We start from the raw sequence: 23,024 nt of genomic DNA, 5'->3' as shown, positions 1-23,024 counted from the left end.
TCTTTCTTTTCTTTTTTCTCTTTTCTTTCTTTTCTTCCTTTCTTATTATTTATTTGAAGTAATCTCTGCACCCAACATGGGGCTTGAACTTATAATCTCAAGATTGAGTCATGTGCCAGCCAGGCACCTCTCATTTGTACACATTTGTAATGTGTTGTATTTTTGTATGTGCTTGTCTCTTCCATTAAATGTATAATTTTTTATAAGTCAGGGACTTTGTTTAATGGTGATTGTATTCCTTGGTGTCCCTAGAAAGGATTATTGACATGCATGTTTTATGCCTTCATGGAGATAGTAGTGCTATTTTGTTTTATATAATGACTGTCTTCATTGTTCGTCTGTAAGGGCCTGTTTTTGGTTGTTCAAATGCAGTGCCTGCAGAGTAGGTTCTCAATAAATACTGGAATAAATTAATGGTTAGAATATTGTTGGGGAGGCAAGATTTATTCTTGAAAGGGAATAATTGTGTGATAAGGGAGACAGTGCTTTGGGCTTGTAGTCAGCATATATTCTTTCTTTTCTCTGTCTGTGTCCTTGGCAAATTTCCCAACCTACTCCTTTATCTGTTTCTCCATAAACAGTAAAATTAGAAGGGTTTTTTTGATGGTTTCCAACTTGAAAGTCCTTATTTTTTTCTTGTGAGGTTTAATAGAATCCTTAAACATTTGGTCTTGGTACTACCCCAAATATAATCTTCAATCTTTGTTCCATAATGGGTCCTCCTCCCCCTGCCCACCTTTGTAAATGTAGACATTTACTGAAGATAATATCTGGGAGAATATAGCATTCTACATCATAGTTTTCTGGGGATTTTCATTGGTGTTTTCCTGAGAACCGTGGGGCTTTTACTTAGAGTTTTAGCCTGTTTCTTGAAAGATTTTAATAGAAAAATGACCGTACCACAAAGTGATTTTTTCTGTCTCTTCATAGAACTCAATTAGTTAACAACACCAAAATGTGGAATCCTCAGTTTAAGAGATTACTATGATTATCAGCCCATCACACCTCACTCCTCTGTGTCATGTCCGAATCCTTCAGGATGAATTCTCCTTAACATCTACCTTTTAGGTCAGGGGGAAATTTTTTCAAATATATATATCTTTATCAGATTAAGGTGGTATCTTCATCCTGACATTTTAAGTTCAGATCTAAAACTGCAAAAATTGATTTATCTTTACATTTTTTAGCTTATTGAGTCTATGATAAAGTATTAGTGATATTTAAAATAGTTGATCTCTATGATTGATTCTTTCCCATGTTCTCAGTGGTATGTTCAGAGCAGGAAACGACCTTGGATACCATCTAGTTCACAGATTACCAGTCTTAATAATTTTCAAGGACCCTCAAGAATCCAATTTTATTAGCTACTGGTCCCTTTTGAGTTTTTTAAAGGTGTGCTTCATAATCTGTGCAAATCCAAAATATATATGTAAAAGTACGATGTTTACATTTGCAGTTGAGTCAGTGCTTTTAAAATTTGAATGCAAGATAATGCTTTTCCCATTTCATTTTTTTTTTTTTTAAAGATTTTATTTATTCATTTGACAGAGAGAGATAGCCAGCGAGAGAGGGAACACAAGCAGGGGGAGTGGGAGAGGAAGAAGCAGGCTCCTAGCGGAGGAACCTGATGTGGGGCTTGATCCCAGAACGCCGGGATCACGCCCTGAGCCGAAGGCAGACGCTCAACCGCTGTGCCACCCAGGCGCCCCTCCCATTTCATTTTTTAAAAAATTTTTTAAAGGGTGCCAGTCTGGCTCAGTTGGTAGAGCATGTGACTCTTGAGCCTCAGGATCGTGAGTTCAAGCCCCACGTCAGGCATGTGGCCTACCTTAAAAAAATAACAATAAATAATTTTTTAAAAAAGTTTTTAAGTAATCTCTATACCCAGCGTGGGGCTCAAACTTGTGATCCTGAGATCAAGAGTCCCATGCTCTTCTGAGGACCCTTTATTTGGAAATCACTAATGTAGAACAATCTCTGCATTTTACAGAGAAATTGATAGAGAATTGACTTTCCAAGGTCAGTATTTTTAGCTAGGATTACTGCCCTCCTGTGTGGTGTAGTTAGTGAAAATACTGGTATGTGCAACTAATAGGTAGGTATTTTCACCGGATGTAGAAATTTAAGCATACCATTGCTAGGATTATCATTTTGGACACCTTAATGATTGTGTGTAAATCCAGCTGCCAGATTTCAAATTGGAAATCTCTTTTGATAAGTTTATTTTTAGATATGCCCAAGTGTTCTGAAAATAATTGGAAAAATAGGGAGGATACTTTATAGAAAACGAGGTAATAATAATTGGAATATATTGTTATAAGCAATTTTTTGTAAGAGAACGTTTTGTTAATAAAATTGGTCAAGGTTGGGTAATGCCTGTTTGCTAGTAAAATTTTAAAGTACGTTCAACAGTTCTCAAAATTTTTCTTAATTTTTGTTAAGGCTTCTCCAGGTAATCTTTCTCAGTTTGAAGACATTCTGTTTGGTAACAATGATATGTCAGCTTCCATTGGTGTCGTGGGTGTTAAAATGTCTACAGTTGATGGCCAAAGACAGGTCGGAGTTGGGTATGTTGACTCCATACAGAGGAAGCTAGGACTTTGTGAGTTCCCGGATAATGATCAGTTCTCCAATTTGGAGGCTCTCCTGATACAGATTGGACCAAAGGAATGTGTTTTACCAGGAGGAGAGACTGCTGGAGACATGGGAAAACTGAGGCAGGTAAGGGAATCAAATTAGTCATGGAGGAGAATCTAAGCCGAGGAAAGACTCATTAACATGATAGACACTGTTTTATTTGAAGAAAAAAATAATTCAAAAGTCATTTTTTTTTTGTATCTAAATATAGTATAGTAATGTTGTATTTTCAGGATAGTCTTGATGTTTATTTTTCACGGGAACTTTGAATCTTTAAGAGGACCTAGAACTGGCTATTTCTTGTTTAAGGTTTGTTCTACTTCAGATCACTTCCCCCTCTCCTTCCTTCCTTCCTAAAAGAGTAACAGAATGTCATCTTAAAGGGATCACAGCTGATTAAAAGGAATGCTTTCACAGTTATGGGGCGAGGTGATTTAGATCCATTAAAAAATCTCCAATTTATTACCGTGTTTAGCATGGGTTTATCAAATAAATAAGATGCAGATCTTCAGGGTTATTTTTCGATAGTTCAAGTGGGACTTCCAGCCTCTTATTTTACTGAGTCTTTTAAAAAAATTCTGATTGTACTGTTCGCGTAAGTGTGTGCTTTATTTAGGTATTTAAGGGATGTTGTATCCCCTAAGGGTTCTTTTCTTTTTGTGGGCCTCAAATGCCACACGAACTGCTTGGGAAAGATTGTTACCATGGATAGTATCTAAGCAACTTTCCACGAGTTATTCTGTTAAAAGTTTTCACTATTAAGATTCGTTTTTGAAAGCTTTATGTGAACATAATTTCAAATTTCCCTGGAAACTTAGTTTATAGATTTTAAAAATACATGTTATATGTTACCAGGATATTGCACATTATATAAAAATTTAATATGGGTTAATAATTGGTTAGACTGTTGTTACTGTACTTGCGGTACAGTTTTTTCTCATTTCTTTTTTAAATCCTTTTCTTGAAGTAATTTAAATTATTTTTTATAAAATAGGTTATTCAGAGAGGAGGAATTCTGATCACAGAAAGAAAAAGAGCTGACTTTTTTACAAAAGATATTTATCAGGACCTCAACCGGTTGTTGAAAGGCAAAAAGGGAGAGCCGGTGAATAGTGCTGTCTTGCCAGAAATGGAGAATCAGGTATGTGGATTACAATACGAATTTACTCTTCAATTATTATCATGACTTGTAGAAGGCTACTTGTTTCATCTCTCTCAAAGTCAAAACTGTGGATCACTGATATTAATTAAATTTAGTTTTACTGTGATGAAGCTTGTGAAAAACTTAAGGAAATGACTAGAAAAATTGAAAATAACCTTAAATATAATTACATTATATTTATTCAACATATATCCTTGGGGCAAGAAGAGTTTTATTGATTTCACAGGGCAGAACCTGATTACTGTTACTTACGTGGATAAGATAGCATAGTGGTTGTAGGGGAAAAAAGATGTATCACAACATTATAGTGTACAAGTTGTGGGTTCTTTAATAAATTAATTCACCTTTTTGAGAGGCAGTTTCATTGTTTGTTAAGTAGATAATTTTTTTTAAAGACTGCACTTTAAAAATATATATATTTTATTTATTTGTCAGAGAGAGAGAGGGCACCAGCAGGGGGAACAGCAGACAGAGGGAGAAGCAGGCTCCCCGCTGAGCAGGGAGCCCGATGTAGGACTTGATCCTAGGACCCTGGGATCATGACCTGAGCCGAAGGCAGGTGCTTAACCCACTGAGCCACCCAGGCGTCCCTAGATGATAATCTTAAAGGATTGTTGTGAAGATTAGGAAGTAATAAGGGTGTAAATAAATATAGTATGTAGTACATAATAAATACTAAATTTAAACAGTTTGGCTAAAAAATTGGTACTTGTTATGTACGTTTAGTGGTAGAAATGAATATGGAAACTAATTTTTTTATGGGGTTTTCAGTGGTTGATGTGTTTCTTTGTTCAAATCTTTGAGGTGGGTATGGCTTGAGATGTATTTTTACATATTTAAAAAAATATTGGCAACTCTTGACAGGATATTTGTGGGTCACTGAGAAGTAAAATGAAAAATTTTGGTATACTTAAAAAAATTATGGTATACTTAACTAAGACAGAGCAAGCTTTATAACTTAGAATTCTCAAAGTAGATTTCAAACTAGAATGAACTGGGACTATTATGATTATTGTGATTTTGTGGTGATTGTCACATAATAGTTTGATTCTTGCAAACTGAGTAATTGTTTTAATGTTTGTGTGTGTGACATAATCAAAAGCCAGTATGTAAGAGTAGTAATACTGGTATTAGAAACATACCTTTTGAAAATATGCAGAAGCTTTTAGGGTTACTAAAAAGTGTTTTTATCTGTGTGGATTCTAGTGATAGAGTCTTTTAAATTCTCAATCTTAGGTTGCAGCTTCATCACTGTCTGCAGTAATCAAGTTTTTAGAACTCTTATCAGATGATTCAAATTTTGGACAGTTTGAACTGACTACTTTTGACTTCAGTCAGTACATGAAATTGGATATTGCAGCAGTCAGAGCCCTTAACCTTTTCCAGGTAAAAAGAAAAATACGTGGATTAAAAATACTGAATGTTATAAGATGTTTCCTTTGTTATATACTGAAGAATATTATTAAGGAGCTTGAATATTTTGAAATATTACTATACTTAGAATAGATAAGCAGTTTTAAATTATTGTATTTTTCTATTTGTAAGCTATATAAATAGTATTTGTCCTAGCTTTATGAATAATTTTGTTATATTAACAGCAGTTTTAAAAAAATTACATTTTAAGAAGTTTTATGTCTAAAACTGTAGTAATTACAAAGTGATTTTGGTTTGGGGAAAAATACACTGGAAAAAATACAGATTAATAGGTCGGAAGTTTGATTTTAGGAAGAGGAGGGTTTTTTTTTTTGTTTGTTTTTTGGTTTTTTTTAGAAAAACATTTTTATTTCTTTATGCACGTTTCGCTTTAATAGCCACCAAAAAGACTGTTTCATTTCGTCTAATGGGCCCTGTCTACCAGTTATATTGACCTTCACCATATGGCCATGGCACCACATGAATATGTATCATGCATTTATACACACATGCACTCATTCTAACACCATGAGACACAGGCTAGGCTTTCACACAACTGGGAGTCTCTCACAGGCCATGTTCAAATGATCACTGGTTTGCTTATCCAAGATTTGCAGTTTACTTGGTCTGGCCATTAGTCCCAATTCCCCAGAGAGGAGTTAGGATGACAAAATGGAACAGTATTTTTTTTTTTTTTTTGGTTAAGATTTTTATTTATTTACTTGAGAGAGAGTGAGAGCGTGAGCACGAGCAGGGGAGGGAAAAGAGGGGGAGAGAGAGAGAGAGAGAGAGAATCTGGAGCAGACTCTTCGTTGAGGAGGGAGCCCGACGTGGGACTCAGTCCTGGGACCCTGAGATCATGACCTGAGCTGAAGGCAGTGCTTAACCGACTGTACCACCCAGGTGCCCCAAAATGGGGCAGTATTTATAGTGAGGTCACCACACTTTGGAGTTCATAAAGGAATGGTAGTGGGAGGTGCTAGGTTAAACATGAGATGGCATCTGGAAAGCTACCACTTTGACTATGTGGATTCAGAATACTCAGGTGCTGCAGTATAGACTGACACCCAGCCTGACAGTGACTCAGCTGAGGAAGAGGAACTTTTGTGCAAATTTCTCATTTAATATTTGAAGACTGTTAAGTGTTCTCATTTCCAAAATTATTTAATTATTTTTTATGGCACAGTAAGGTTTTTCACTAATGAGCATGCCATTCTTCCGATTTTGTTTTTTGTTTGCTAGGGTTCTGTTGAAGATACTACTGGCTCTCAGTCTCTGGCTGCATTGCTGAATAAATGCAAAACCCCTCAAGGACAAAGACTGGTTAACCAGTGGATTAAGCAGCCTCTCATGGATAAGAACAGAATAGAAGAGAGGTATATTTCTCATGTACACTTCTGTAAGCTTTGAGTAACTTCTAATTACTCTAGGATTATGCCGCTTACTCTAATATGGAAACTTGCTCCTGTATTTTAGCATCGGACTACACAGAGAGCTACTTACATGGTCACAGAATAGTAATGATTTAGATTGATAGAATAACTTAGTTTACTAATTACTGTCTTTTTCAGTATAAAAAAGTAAGATTTTATTATCAGGATGGATGGATAGTGTTTCAGACCATGAATTTGGGAGCCTGGCTATCTTGGTTCAAATTATGGCTCTACCACTTATTAGCTGTGTCATCTTGGGGGAGTTACTTAACCTCAGTGTTGTAGTTTCTTCCCTTTTAAAATGACAGTAGTAAACTACTTCGTAGGGTTGTTATGAAGACTAGATGATTTATTTATTTTTTTAAGATTTTTATTAATTTATTTGAGAGAGAGTGAGAGAGAAAGCATGAGTGGAGTGAGGGGCAGAGGGAGAAGCAGGCTCCTTGCTGAGCAGGGAGCCTGACGTGGGACTCGATCCTGGGACTCTGGGATCATGACCTGAGCCGAAGGCAGATACCTAACTGACTGAGCCACCCAGGTGCCCCAAGACGAGATGATTTAATATATATAAAGTACTTTGAAGAAGATCTGGTACATAGGAAGCACTTACTCTTAGTTATTTTAGAAAGGATTTCAGGCAGCCTAAAGATATATTTCAGAAAATCTCTAAAATTGAGAAAATGAAAGAAAAAGTTTTATAATCCTGCTACCCAAATACGATTAGCATTTGGGTATATTTTATCTTTATCTTTTGTTTTAGATATGAGTTTTAAGACTTTTCAGTGGAGTATACTATCCATAGAGCACAAATCCTAAGTATGCAGCTTGGCGGATTTTCACAAAGTGAGCAACACATGGTGTAACAGCAGTCAAATTAAGAAACAATGTGACTAGCATCCCTAGTAACTCCCCTGGCTTCTCTTGCTAGTTACTACCCCATCTCATTTCAAAAGTAATTACTGTCCTTGTAACATTATAGGTTAATTCGTTTTGCCTGTTTTTGAACTTTATTTTTATTTTATTTATTTATTTTTAAGATTTTTAGAGAATGAGTGCATATGTGGGTATGGGAAGGGGCAGAGGGAGAAGGGAGAGAGCGTCCCAAGCAGACTGCACTAGGCATGGAACTGGACACTGGGCTTGATCTCAGGACCCTGAGATCATGACCTGAGCTGAAACCAGGAGTTGGATGTTTAGCCAACTGAGCCACCCAGTTGCTCCATGAACTTTATGTAAATGGAATCATTTTATATGGTGCACTCTTATATTAGTCCTTTTTTAAAAAATCATAGTTGTAGGGAGCCCAGGTGGCTCAGTTGGTTAAGGGTCTGATTCTTGGTTTTGGCTCAGGTCATGATCTCATGGGTCGTGGGGTTGAGCCCCACTTCCGGTTCTGGTGTTGGTTTCCTGGGTCAGTGAGGAATCTGCTTGAGGATTCTCTCCCTCTGTCCCTCCCCCAGCTCCTGCACACGCTTGCTCTCTCTCTCTCTTAAATGAATACCTAAATCTTAAAAAAAAAAAAAAAAAAAGTTGTAAATCCTTATAGTTTGGTGCCCCAATTTTTCCCCACTTATGTTATATTATCATAAACATTTTACTGTTGCTGTTTTATCTTCATATTCAGCGTTTTTAATTTTTAGTAAGTACATAATATTTTATTGACTAGATGTACTTTATTTTACCTTTCTTAATAATTAGGCTATTTTTAATGGCCTAATTTGTACCTAATGTTTTCCATTTGGCAAATTAAGTTACGTTGCCAGAACTGGTAAAAGATTCGTTATTTTTATGGCTTATGATGTCACATCATTAAAGAATTTGTTGAATACCTACTGCATACTGATGATACGCAAAAGCATAATGATCTCTTCAGTATTTGGGATGTTGCCAGGCAAACATAAAGTAGTTGGTCGGTTTTGTTATATACCCTGCACATAATTACTAAGCTCATTGTTAATCCTGTGCATTCTAAAGAGTCTTAAAATAAAAATAACCCAGGAGGTTAGTGATTTGTGGATGTGTTGGTATTTTATTGACAATGCATAAGTTCAGATGCTAAGGTGACTTTCTGAAGTCAGGTTTGTTGGGGAAGAAGAGTGGGATTTAGTAATTTAGGAAATAGGAAGGATTAGATGTTTGCAAGTAATCAAAGCAGTTTACAATTTTTAATTTTAATTATCTGTGAATAAGTAATAACATTTATATGTGTCAAAATTCAAACAACAGAGGGATACACAGTGATAATTCTCCAGTTCTTGTCCCCCAGTTCCCTGGGACCTCTTCCTCAGGGGCTGTCCGTTGTACAGCTCCAGGGACACGTTTTTTTTTTTTTTTTCCCCTTGAATATTTTATTTATTAGCGAGTCTGAGAGTGAGCACGAATGGGGGGAGGGGCAAAAAGAGAGGGACAAACAGACTCCCTGCTGAGCAGGGAGCCAATGGGGCTTGATCCCAAGACCCTGAGATCATGACTAGAGCCAAAGTTTTACAAGTCAGATGCTCAACCTACTGAGTCACCCAGGGGCCCAGGGACACGTTTGTTGTACTCTGTGAATTGCCACTGCTGCCCTGGGAGCAACCAGGTTTTTTTGCTTTTTGGTTTTTTTTTTTTTAAAGAAAACTTAGGTAATTTAACTCTCAAGCTCCAGGTCATTGATTATGTTCTTAACTTTGGTCTTGTGGGAGCAGAGCAAGTGTCAGTGGTCCCCTTCTGGCTTAACAACTAGAGCACGTATGTATTTGGACTCTTTGAAACTGGGATGTCACTTTTCTATTACCAGAGTAACAAATACTTAGAAGATAAAATAGCAAAATTAGATTTTTTTAGAGGGTAAATAAAGATTTTTTTCACAGGACATAGCAATAATTTCCAACATCTGGTAGTCTAACAAGACTTATTAATTAGAAACAACACTTGTGAGGAGAGCTTTACGAGTTAGAATATGATCTGGTTTTCTGCACCCGTAAGATGAGAACACATATTTTCTCCTCTTTATTTTGCTGAGAATGTTTCATTTGCCAGCAAATAAGAAGACCCTTGGTTTTCAAGACCAAATGCTGAAATTCCAGAGTAGGGAGAGAAAGTTATACTCTTCATACAGGTTCTTGTTTGGACAGTCTCCTTGTTTTATTTCCCTTTCTCAATTCTGCCTGCTGAGATACCTACGGCTTCAAAGTTTACACCTTTCAGGGGCTTCAGGGCAAATCTCCCTCTTTGAGCATTTAGGATTGATCTTCAGGGTAACAGTGAAATCATGTTTTCTGTTTCTTACTGCCATTATTATTTTGGGTCTATTTCCGGAAGAGTAAGTAGTGGGAATCTGTAAGTGAAGAGTTAATTTTGCTTTTTAAGTAAACCTAATGCCAACATGGGGCTCAAACTCATGACCTTGCAATCAAGAGTTGCATGCTGTACTGACTGAGCCAGCCAGACACCCTGAAAGTTAATTTTAAATTATGTTGCTATGGGTGAATTCTGTTAAGGAGAGCAAAGAATTCTTTGTCTTCTGTTTTCATTAGAGCAGGGGTAGGGGCAGATGTGATTAGATCTTTGAGTTTGGTGGATACATCTTATGAAGGACAATAGCCCAGTTGATATCTTCAGGAATAATGATGAAAATAGGATTACTTTTAGATTATTGTCAAGCTATTAGAAGGAGGACGGTGATAAGACTGGTATCTACTTTGTGCCTGACATTTTGCTAAGCATTTCAAATTCATCAGCTGTAATGTGGAGACTGGATTTAAAGCCGGACTGGCCTGACTACAGAGCTTAATTGCTGCACTGTATTTATTACTTCTATCAGTGGTATTTGATTTGATCCAAATTAGACTTTAGTACCAGAAATGGAACATATTATTTTGGCTTTTATTTAAGTTATATCCATAGAATGGCTTGTTAACATTGACATCCAGTGTCATGCTACTGTTTCCATTCACTAAAACCTATTTGCACTGAGACTATAAATATTTTTTGTTTTTAGTCAATGGCTTAAATACTTTCGTCTTCAATGAGAATGGTAAGTTATTACCTTTTAGGAGCGAGTATCTAGATATTCTTTTTTGTACTTCATCTGACAGATTAGAAATTAGAATAAGAACTCTGTCCACTTTTTGCTTCGTTGCTTCTAAGAGAGCAAGATGGGTCACTTTCCTGGAGTCATCTAAAAAAAAATTGGCCAGGGACACCTGGCTGGCTCAGTCAGTAGAGTGTGCAACTCTTGATGTCAAGGTCATGACTTCAAGCCCCATGTTGGGGGTAAAGTTTACTTAAAAAAAAAAGTATTTTAAAAAGAAATTCAGCCAGGATTCTCGTCCTTGCTTCATCAGCATAAACTGTCATGATCTGATCCAGAAATAGGGCCTCAATATGTGCCACTAGTGTTTGTCAGTGTGGGAAGGATATGGGCTTCATTAAGTTGGATTAAGTGAACTTCCTTGAATGGATCATCCCAAGAGACCTACCTTACTACAGATGTCCAAGATACCTACCCTAATGCTAGCTCTTTGTATATAAAATAAAAATACTTGAATTTAAAAAAAAGGAACTTTGTTCAATATTACTATTTTTTCACTTATTTTCTGATCTGTCCCAAGAGTCCTCATGTTTGCACATATATTAGGACTGTTGCTTTTAATTTTCTAGGTTTTTGTTTTTTGTCTTTCCATAGATTCATAAGATAATTGATAATTTTTAAGTTAGAATTCTCTAAAGAACGTTGAAAAATGGTAGCATATGAAATAGTTAACTCTTATGAAATTGCTGATGAAATAATTTGTATATGTTGAATTTGGTATTCCTAGTGCCTTCTAGTTTAAAATTGAATTTTTTTATATAAAAATTTTTTTAAAGGATTTTATTTCTTTTAGGTAGAGAGAGTGCGCGTGGTGGGGAGAGGGACAGAGGGAGAAGGAGAGAGAGAGAGAATCTCCAGTAGCTCCACGCTGAGCACAGAGCCAGTGTGGGGCTTGATCCCATGACCCATGAGATCATGACCTGAGCCAAAACCAAGAGCTGGATGCTTAGAGTTGGATGTCTCACATCCAGGCACCCCTGTTTTTATATAAAATTTAATACAATTAATGTAGCAGTCTTTTTTTTTAAAGATTTTATTTATTTTAGAGAGAGCACAAGCAGAGGGAGAGAGAATCTCAAGTGCACTCTGCGCAGAGCATGGAGCCCAACTTGGGGCTCAATCTCATGGCCCTGAGATCGTGACCTGAGCTGAAATCAAAAGTTGGACACTTGACCGACTGAGCCACCCAGGCGCCCCTCATGTAGCAGTCTTAATAGAAACATAAGTCTCTGAATAAAAATATGGCTCCTGTAAATTTAGATAAATAGTGGTGGTGCTCATGTGATAGTATGTCATGCTTTTTGAGGCAGTGGTATACTCCTAGGGTCCCTAGACTTCTTTCCAGGTTATATTATCCTTTTGTGCAAGGGTATCTTTTTTTTTTTTTTTTAAGATTTTATTTATTTATTTGACAGAGATAGAGACAGCCAGCGAGAGAGGGAACACAAGCAGGGGGAGTGGGAGAGGAAGAAGCAGGCTCATAGCGGAGGAGCCTGATGTGGGGCTCGATCCCACAACGCCGGGATCACGCCCTGAGCCGAAGGCAGACGCTTAACCGCTGTGCCACCCAGGCGCCCCTGTGCAAGGGTATCTTTAGTTAATAGTTCATATTGTATGGAGACAGTGGTTTGGAGATTATACAGTGAGTGTATTTCTTTATAACAGTGAAGTGTTGTTGTAACCCCTGAGGAAGAACAGGAGGGCTTGCACTCCACTGCTTCCCCACCATTATTTTCTCTACTTGTAAATCAGGTTCAGTGGTAATTCTTTATTCTGGTCTCTGGACTGATCTGCTCGGCCCTTTGAAGTTCATTTGCCCTCCTGTCCAGCCTGTACCACAAAGGCAACTGCTTTTCCAGTGCTTTCACGGAGACCGTAGAATTTCTTGTGCTCCGTTAGCCCTTTGTCATACTGGCCTTTCTCCTTAGCTGTCTTTCTCAGTTAAAAGTTGCTGGCTTTCTTTGCTACCCGTTTTTTTTTTTTTTTTTCTGACCAGATTTATTAAATGTAACAAAATCCTATGTACATGGTGACTGGACCTGCTGCTTCAAAATGTGATCCTTCCTTACTGATATTTTGATAAGTCAGTCCATTGAATGTCAAAAAGCAGCTTATTCTAGAATTAATAGAAAAGTGCCCATTGCACACTAAAGAAATGACCTAACTACTGGAACTGCGATAGCTCTATAAGATAATTAATATCGGTAGGATCGAGCCCCTATGACAGGCTGCTTGAGAACTGATAGGAGATGTTAGAAGACCATTTTGTGCACTGCCATTGTGATGTCATCATGTTTCTGGTTCATATCTGATTCTAGGCATACCACAGAAATATCCGTGGGCTCTGAGGTTAGCTTAGCTGCTTGTTGGGCTAGAAGGGATATCACCCTGGCATGCTCATGACAGGGACCCATGGCAGCCTAGATTAAGTCCTTGTGAGTCTGTGCACAGGACTCTGATGATGGATTCTTCATTGTGTCTTCCCAAGTGCTGCTCCAAGGTGGCATCGGTCCCACCCGCAGTCCCTGCATCCCGGGATCCCGTAGCACCTCTCGGAGGTGTATGTCTCCTCTTAACTGCCCAACCCAAAATTTTTCACTTTTCTTGAAAGCCTTCAGCTGTCTCCTCCCTCTAAGCAGATCATTTCCTTAATCCTTATACAGTCAAAATGTATCTGTATTTTCAGTCTTTTACTCCCTGGCTTTATCTCAGAAGAAGAGCCAACCTTTTCATTTTACCTTTGGATGTAGTTTTTTCCTGTTCCTTTTCTGCTCCAGTTTTCCAGTGCATCCTGTAAGTCTCTGCTGTGGCCTCCCATCCCAAGTAGTTTCCCCCAAGTCCTGTCTCTCTAAATCCCGACTGTTCAACATATAGGCAAATGAAATGCCCCAAAGTAAAGTTTTCTAGGTCCCATAGGAATCCTTGCTTTCTTATCCATATCACATTTTGTATCTCACTCGTTACTCAGCACTAACTGTAAAATGGAGCATGTTCTTCTCCACTAGATTGAATATTCCTTAAAAGCATGTTCCTCTCTTTATATCTTGCCATACTTTTTCATCTTTAATCTTCTCAGGCCCGGAAGAGTACACATCAGATGAGTGGTTCTGACTGCATTTAACCATGTGAGAACAGATAAAGAAGAGACTCAGAAATTTACGATTGTAGTTCTTTAAGGACCAAATTTGTGCTCAGCCATATGAATATGCTGTCGTGAAACTCCAGTCAGCTGTTCTTAAAATGAGAGATGAGAAAATAGTGTTTTTTTTTTTTTAATTTATTTGTGAGAGAGGGAGAGTGTGAGTCAGGGGAGGGGCAGAGGGAGATAATCTTTCAAGCAGAATCCACACAGAGCGCAGAGCCCCACAACCCATGAGATCATGACCTGAACTGAAACCAAGAGTCAGACACTTAACCGACTGAGCCACCCAGGCATCCCCAGAAATGGCTAGTTTTAAAGAAAGGACAAATGTGGGTTTTTTAGAATACCAAACATTTCATGATTAATTCGTGAGTTATTCTGTTTGAATTTTAGAGATGAACTGACCCTAAAAAATTCTTTTATTCTCTATCAATTTGCAAATTGATGTGTCAAATTGTGTAGAGCTGAGTAATTTTATTGAGTAGGATTGACAGGTATACGGTGTTATGCCAGCAGTAACTTGGAGCTTCTCAAATTGTGATTCAAGAGTGGCATTGTCATAGAAACAGTTAGCAAAACAATCCTTTTTAAAAACTTGTTAGTACGTAAACTGACACTGTAATTATTTCTGAAATGGCATACTGAACAGACTTGTGAAACTAGCAATTTATTGGGCTTTTAATGATACCTGGACCAAAGATTGAGGGGGCTGTGTAGATTGCCTTGTACTATGTGTTTTAGAAGCTGTTTTATTCCCTTGCGGTCTTCCTGTAGTCCTACTGGAACTTTATGCTCTTGAATGGTGTTATTTATTTTTTAAGGACACAAAGTTTGCTTTTGGGTAAGGGGACACCAGACTGCTACTTAACTAAGAGAAACATTTTTACATTCTAGAGGTCTTTTTTTTTTTTTTTTTAATGTCCATCATGCCATGAATTCATAGGGAATGGGTTCCAGCAGCTCAGGCTCTTTTCTGTTAATTCTTAAAAAGTGTGCTTCTCTGCATGGAGCAGACTGGTACCTGGTTGGACCCAGGTACCTTTCTCTTTGCTTCCTCTTTCTCTAATCATTTTCCTTCACAGGTTTGGGAAGCTGAGTGCTTAATATGCTCAGTACATACACTAATTCTCTTGTCAAGAATCTTGCCCTCATTTACAACAATGCTATCAGCATGCTGGATAACACTGTGTGGACTCTTCAAGTTTTGCCATGGTAACGTTTGTGGGGTGTTACTTTTTGAACAGTGCCATTCCCCTGATGTCTGTACAGTATCATCATGATCTTTCTTATAGATGTGCATGTCTGTGGCCAAAGAACCAACTCTGTTCTCTAAAAGGTCTAGAGAACATAGTGGGTACCCCCTCTCCCTTTGTGTTGGTCATTTTGGTGGATTACAGGGCCGAAAGGTGGTGTTGATGACTTAGGACCTATTCCCTGGTCAGTTTGAGAGGAAATAGTGATAAAATAGTTGAAATAGGGAAGAAGCATTCTTTTTTCTTTTTTTTTTTAAAGAATTTTTTTTAAAAAATTAAAAGATTCTTTTTTTTTTTTTTGGTTTAAGATTTATTTATTAGAGCCCGTACAAACGGTGGGGGGGGGGGCGGTCAGAGGGAGAGAGAGAATCTCAAGGAAACTCCTTGCTGAGTGTGGAACTCCATGCAGGGCTCAATCCATGACCCTGAGATGGTGACCTGAGCTGAAACCAAGAGTCAGATGCTTAACTAAGCCACTCAGACACCCCTGGAAGATTTTTTTTTTTTTTTTTAAGATTTTATTTATTTACTTTGACAGCACAAGCAGGGCGAGCAACAGACAGAAGGAGAGAGAGAAGCAGGCTTCCCTCCAAGTGGGGAGCCCGATGCAAGGCTCAGTCTCAGGACCATAGGATCATGGCCTGAGCTGAAGGCAGATGCTTAACCGACTGAACCACCCAGGAGCCCCACCCCTGGAAGATTCTTGATCAGAAATATCTTCTGTATGGGGGCGCCTGGGTGGCTCAGTCGTTAAGCGTCTGCCTTCAGCTCAGGGCTTGATCCCAGCATTCTGGGATCGAGCCCCACATCAGGCTCCTCTGCTGGGAGCCTGCTTCTTCCTCTCCCACTCCCCCAGCTTATCTCTCTCTCACTGGCTGTCTCTCTCACTGGCTGTCTCTGTGTCAAATAAATAAATAAATAAATCTTAAATAAAAAAAAAAAGAAAAGAAATATCTTCTGTATGGATTCTTACATTTACCTGAGAGTGGCCTAAGGATATGGGAGTCTTAGGAAAAGAAGAGAAAAAGAAAGATCAGGGGTTGATTGCTAAGCATCAGGTTTCTTTCATCCTTTCCTCACCCCATTATGTCACTTTCCCCACTTTATCATGAAAACTCAGGGATTTCTTGTAATTGTTAGGACTCAGACTTTATCAAACTGTTGGTGCATGAGAAGCTCATAGAAATTTCACAGCTGAGCCCCACCCCCCAGGAATATTGTACTGTCCACCTCCAAGTGACTTCCATGCTGGTGATCTTGAACCAGAGGCTTAGGTAGGAAGGCCCAGATTTGCTTTACTGGATTATGGGACTTGACTGCATCTGTCTGCTCAAGTTCTGTTCTGTCTTTTAAATCTAGAGTACAAGCCATAGAAGTCTTCTGGAGCGGTAAGTGCCTGAAATGTTCTAGAAGTTTGTTTATAGCCCCAGGGACTGATACACAGTATAATACCATCCTGGTAGTAGCAGATTTTTCCCTCCACTGATTTGGCATTTGCCACAATGCATATATCTGCTGCCAGCTGCCTAGATATTATCTTGACATTTCTATAGAATTTCAGTTATTTTTCTCTTTTCATCTTTTAAAAACTGAATTTTTATTCAGGTTTCTTTAAGCTGGTGGTTCTCAACCTGGGGCAAGAGGACATGTGGCAGTGCCTGGAGACCTTTTGGGTTGTCACCATAGTGTCATATGTAGAATTCAGATATTGTTAAAGAGCTCAGAAGAGCCCCTCACAACAAGGAATTCTCAGCATTGTCAAGGTTCAGAAATCTTGGTTATGTGATTACTCTGGGGGCAGCATAATTTTCCCCTCCTATAATATGCTGGATGAACATTTTGATGATGGAGGAATTGTAAATGCTGTTTGAGAGCTCAGTAAGTAGTTAAGAAATTTAGAAAGCTGATTTGTTTCCTTTCTCTGTCCTTGTGTAATTTGAGGGTTAATTTACTGCTCTTCTAGTTTATAAGTATAAGGAAATGGTTGGGGGCGCCTAGGTGGCTCCGTTGTTAAGAGTCTGCCTTCGGCTCAGGGAGTGATCCCAGGGTCCTGGGATTCAGCCCCACATTGGGCTCCCTGCTCCGCTGGGAGCCTGCTTCTTCCTCTCCCCCTCCCCCTGCTTGTGTTCCCTCTCTCTCTGGCTCTCTCTCTCTCTGTCAAATAAATAAAATCTTTAAAAAAAAAAGAAAAATATCCCTTTAAAAAATAAAAATAAGGAAATGGTTCCTCATTCATAGCCTTCTGAACTTAGGATTATTTGCTATGCCCATGGTGATTTTCCTTGCCCTTTTTTTTTTTTAAATAGGCTCCACACCCAACGTGTGGCTTGAACTCAGTTACATATTCTCCCAACTGAGGCAGCCAGGCACCCCCACCCTACCTTTGATTACTAAAATTTACCTTTCAGAGATATATATAGATATCTATATCTATATCTATGTTCCTGCATTAACACCTGCAAGGTAGCTTTTCACACTGCAAGTTGTGACCCAGTAGTGAGTTATGAAATTAGTGTAGTGGGTGAAAACTAGCATTTTTTGATAAGTTAAATATGAGAGAAAAATAACAGTACATTATGCATAGTAAGAGTAATATGTATTGTTTGTGAAGCCTATTTTAACTATATATCGTAGGGAAGGAAAATTTCTTTTTTCCTAATAACGCTCATTGATTCTCTGGCTGGGTGCCTATAAATTAGACTGACAAAAGACAGATTAACAAGAGAAAGATAAACTGAAGTTATGCTTATACATGGGAGTACTCAGAGATGAGTAACTCCAAGATTGATGAGAACTTGGGTATACATAGCATCTTAGCAAAGGAACAATACATTTCAGAGAAGAGACAAGACAAAGGAGAAGGATTTTGAGTTCCTAGGGCTACAAATTATGGGAAGCTAATGGTAGGTAAAGGCTAAAACTTGTTACGTAGATTCCTCTGGTACCATTTCCAGGCTGATGAGGGTCTAAAGTTGTGGTTAACTTTTGTCCTTTCTGGTAAAGAGAGAAGGGAGAGGACATCTGTAAATTTATGTCCTGCTTTTGGGCAAATAGGGAGAAAGCAGAGGGCTTTTCTTTTTTCTTCTTAATTGTTGTCAGCTCAAAATAGTCCTGAAGGACCCTAAAGTGGCCTGTTTCGAGGGGTATATTATGCCTCCTCCGATGTCTGTGCATGCACGTGCTGCGTTAGGATGTAGAAACATCTTTCTTTTTTTTTTTTTTTCCTATTCTTCCTCTCCCCCTAAAACATTTCTTTCTGTGAATTACAAGGAAGAAAATGGAAAGCTGTGGATTCCAATAAATTGCAAAAGCAATATGAGCTGCATGTTTTATAGTTCTTAGAACAGGCCAAGATTTTATATACTGATTTTGGGGAAGCAATAAGCTTATTTCAGTTTTTTAACTAGAAATTTTTGGCTATGTACTGTCATAAGGTAATTTTAGACTGCATTTTGAAAATTTATAAGACTTTCTGATAGAATAAATGTTGAATTTGGCAACATTCTTGAATTATAATTGTTTTATTGAAGATCATTGTTTACGTGTGCACTAATGTGTCAGTAACAGCAGTGTCCCAATAGTGAAATTCTTCTGTTCAAGAAAAGGCAATTTGATGAAAGGCAAACAAAATTAGGTACGTATTAGTATCTTCTGATACTACTTAACTAAATGTTAGTTTGGTTATTAACTAATCAGAAAGTGCTTACGTCACAGTATTATGGAGCTTTCCATCCTCTGTAAGAAGCTTACATTTCAGGATAGAGTCAGGCTTCCTGCATGGAATTTTTGAGTTCATTTAATTGATTCCTATATACTTAGTAGACAGATTTTAATTTTATACTAAAATATTTAAGATTAATTCAGTACAATTTATTTCAGACTGAATTTAGTGGAAGCTTTTGTAGAAGATGCAGAATTGAGGCAGAGTTTACAAGAAGATTTGCTTCGTCGATTCCCAGATCTTAACCGACTTGCCAAGAAATTTCAGAGACAAGCAGCAAATTTACAAGATTGTTATCGACTCTATCAGGGTATAAATCAACTCCCTAATGTTATTCGGGCTCTGGAAAAGTATGAAGGTAACAATGATTTTGTTTTTGTTTTCCTTCACTCTCAATATACTTAGCAAATGTGCTGTCCTTATAAAGTTGGGTCTGGTAACTCTAAGTTTTTCTAATAACAGGTTTGTATTGACCTATAACTATGTTGCAGAAGTCCGGAATCATGAGACAACTTAGAATTTTTGCTTTTTGGAAGTGAATATTAGGGTAGCTGGATTTATTGCACTAGCAGTGGCAGTTGCCAAAGACTGACAGGACCCAAAATGACATTGCTTTCAAATCTGTATTTATTAAAGGAAAAGGGTACAGTCTAGCAGCAGCACCAAAGGAAAGATAATGCATCACAGCCAAAGTCTCAACAGCACGGGGCCAGGGAGGTCAGGTGCCGGCTCCTGTTGTCCTTCCTTTTTTGTTTCAGATTTTGTTTATTTGAGAGAGAGAGAGAGAGAGAGAGTACAAGCAGGGGGAGGGGCAGAGGGAGATGGAGAAGCAGGCTCCCCGCAGAGCAGGAAGCCCGAAGTGGGGCTCTATCCCAGGACCCTGACATCATGACGTGAGCTGAAGGCAGACGCTTAACTGACTGAGCCAGCAGGCGCCCTTGTCCGTCCTTTTGAAAGGTCCTTGGTGAGGTGCACTTTCTCTCACATCAGGGACCACCAGTGTGTGCAGAACACCTTGGAACTAGGGAGCTTAAAATGGAGTCTTGCTGGACTTTCTTCAGTTTCGCTGGTCGTGTGGGCATAATCCTGTTCTGTAACCAGCCTCTATAGATAGAGAACCCTCTGGCACAGGGGGGCCTCGCTGAGACCAGGTGCAAATAAACCATCAATCACAAACAGTGCTGACAAGCTAAACAGACGACCCTGAATATCCTCAGATCCTGATTACAAAACAGCATCCATTGACCCGGGGATCATTGACATAAAGGAACTTTAAGGAAACAGTTCAGGCTAATTCCAGCCCTGCTGAAGTGAACCTTTCCAGTACACCTATAAAAGAAAGTTAAGCAAGAGTCTTTTTTCTTTTTTTTTTTAAAGATTTTATTTATTTGAGAGAGAGTGTGCACGACAGAGCATAAGTGGAGAGAAGAGGGAGAAGCCCCATGTGGGGCTCGATCCCAGGACTCTGAGATCATGACCCGAGCCAAAGGCAGCTGCTTAACCAGCCTAGCCACCCAGGTGCCCCAAGACAAAGGGTCTTGATGATCTCTAACAGTTGACATCAAAGTGAAGTTACCAGAATAAAGTGTGCAAAGTCACATATTAATCAATATAGTTTTGGTGGATAAAATCAGCTTGCTCTTAGAAGCGTAATTTTTAACTTTTAAGTGAACGTAAGTACTAAATTATTTGTTGTAGAAACTTACGAAGTTATATGTCTAATACACCTTTTCAAGTTTCAGAGTTAAAAATCACTATTATCCCTTAGACCTGTTAAACCTTTCATTATTATGGGAAAGCTTTTTCTGCAGACAGACTTAAAAAACTCAACTCTATGATGACAGGATATAAAATAAGCATAGATTTAATTTTAATTTTATGGTAACTTTTTCCCTTAATTACTTAGCAAAGCGTGAAGAATATCTTAAGCACTTATCTTAAAGTGCCACTGTATAAAAAGTATTCCCATTGTATCCAAGGCTCCTCTTTAGACTGATGACACTTAAAAGCCCTTGCATTTTGTTCCACCGAAGTGGAATTAAAGAAAATGGGTCTTAAATCTTTCCTGTGCCCACATTACTTTAGTGTGGCATAGGCTGCCATTTACCCTCCCTGTGCTTCAATTGCCTCATCCAATAAAAGGAGATCTTTTACTGCTGTGCTTTTCTGATTCAATATCCTCTGGCTCCATTCCAACAGGATCAACTGGGAGCACAAGGGGATTGACAAGTAACAAGGCTGTAATAATCAGATTATCATGGAGATAGGCTTTCTAAACAATTCACTCTTATCCCCTTATATCAGCTGTTTTGAACCTTTTCTCTCCTACATCTCTTCCTTCCCACAGGAAAAATAAAACATCCTTGTTACTGTGTCCTCTTGTACCTACATCTCTTTTTCACTTTCTGTTCCCAGCCAAGTTTCTGAAAGCCTACATTTCCATCTTCCATTTGCTCAACTGCCTTCCAACCCTGACCACAGCACTGAAATGGCATTTGCTAAGTTACTTATTGTTGCTAAATCCAGCAAGCATGGTCTAGTCATTATCTTATCAGCTTTCACTGCTGAATTTGGTGGTTTTTTTTCCTTCCAGTTGTATCGAGGTATGACTAACCTATAACATAGTATAGGTGTAGATGTGCAACATGGTTTGAAATACGTATGTATTGCAAAATAATTACAATTAGCTCAGTTAACATCTGTCACCTCACATACCTTTTTTTCTTTTGTTGAGAACTTTTAAGATCTAATCTCTTAGCAGCTTTCAAATATATACAATACAGTACTTAAAAAAAAATAATTTATTTGACAGAGAGATAGCAAGAGAGGGAACACAAGCAGAGGGAGTGGGAGAGGGAGAAGCAGGCTTCCTGCTGAGCAGGGAGCCCGACGCGGAGCTCAGTCCCAGGACCCTGGGATCATGACCCGAGCTGAAAGCAAATGCCTAACAACTGAGCCACCCAGGCGCCCCACAATACAGTATTTTTAAGTATAAGTAACCATGCTGTACTTTACATCCCCAGAACTTAAATCTTATAACTGGAAGTTTGTACCTTTTGACCACCTTCCCCCATTTCCCCAACCCCAGCTGCTGGCAAACACCATTCTTTTCTATTTCTGTGAGATTAATTTTTTTTATTAGATCCCACATATAAGTGAGATCATAAGTGACTTTCTCTGCCTGACTTATTTCACTTAGCGTAATTCCCTCAGGGTCTACCATGTTGTCACAGATAGCAGGATTTCCTTCTTTTTTTATGGCTGGATAGTATTCCATTGTATATATACATCACATTTTCTTTATCCATTTATGCATCGACGGACACTTAGGTTGTTCCCATATCTTGGCAGTTGTAAGTATACTGCAATGAACAAGGGAGTGCAGACATCTTTGAGGTAATGATTTTGTTTCTTTCAGATATGTACTCAGAAATAGAATTGCTGGATCCTTCTTTGTTTTGCTTTCCCCTTAAGAGTCCTCCAGTTCTGATTTTGGCCCTTTTTCATTTAGTCCCAGTAAAAAAGATTATTTGTTAATTTATTTTATTTGAGAGCAAAAGCAAGAGAGATCACAGAGAGAGGGAGAAGCAGATTCGCCGCTGAGCAGAGAGCCCGATGTAGGGCTCAATCCCAGGAGATCATGACCTGAGCCGAAGGCAGATGCTTAACCGACTGGAGCCCTCCACCCAGGTGCCCCAAAGCTGGGATTTTTAAATGAGTTCTTAGAAGCATCTTGACATTTTATATAAGATTTTGTCCATGTGTATTTTTCTGGGAAAAGATCAGTAACTTTCATCAGATATTCAAAAGCATTTGTAAAACCCCCATCCCCTGCTTGTGCTCTCTCTCTCTCTCTCTCAAATAAATAAAAATCTTAAAAAAGAAGAAAAAAGAAGAAACATTGGAGATTCCAGGTGTGCCCTAGTCATTAGGAACCTAACTGATCTGAATTTCGTGTTAAAAAACAACAGAATGGAGGCTCCCGGCTGGCTCAGTCAGTGGAGCATGAGACTATTGATCTCGGGGGTTGAGTTTGACTCCCATGTTGGATGTAGAGATTGCTTACAAATAAAATCATTAAAAAAAAAAAAAAAAAAAAAAAAGCATGGCATTTTGCTGTAGCTCTTTAGCCTGCTGATTTTTTGGAGAAAGCCAAAACTGAGGCTAACTTATGAGGAAAATAAACCA

The 23,024-nt window shown here is 38.4% G+C and overlaps 1 protein-coding gene across 1 annotated transcript in view; it reads left to right on the top strand.

Annotated features, from left to right (window-relative positions):
- Window positions 1-23,024, top strand: part of MSH2 (mutS homolog 2) — a 72,482-nt gene that overhangs the window by 10,215 nt on the left and 39,243 nt on the right. Inside the window, exons 3-7 of the mRNA XM_008700442.2 lie at window positions 2,443-2,721; window positions 3,632-3,778; window positions 5,036-5,185; window positions 6,455-6,588; window positions 18,995-19,194. Coding sequence (XP_008698664.2) covers window positions 2,443-2,721; window positions 3,632-3,778; window positions 5,036-5,185; window positions 6,455-6,588; window positions 18,995-19,194 — 910 coding nt within the window. The remainder of the gene's footprint in view (window positions 1-2,442; window positions 2,722-3,631; window positions 3,779-5,035; window positions 5,186-6,454; window positions 6,589-18,994; window positions 19,195-23,024) is intronic.

Source organism: Ursus maritimus, unplaced genomic scaffold (assembly GCF_017311325.1).
Source record: "Ursus maritimus isolate PB19 unplaced genomic scaffold, ASM1731132v1 scaffold_6, whole genome shotgun sequence".
In the NCBI taxonomy this organism is placed as follows: Eukaryota; Metazoa; Chordata; class Mammalia; order Carnivora; family Ursidae; genus Ursus; species Ursus maritimus.
Note: the sequence above shows the minus strand (reverse complement) of the source record. Positions and strands in the feature narration are given on the sequence as shown.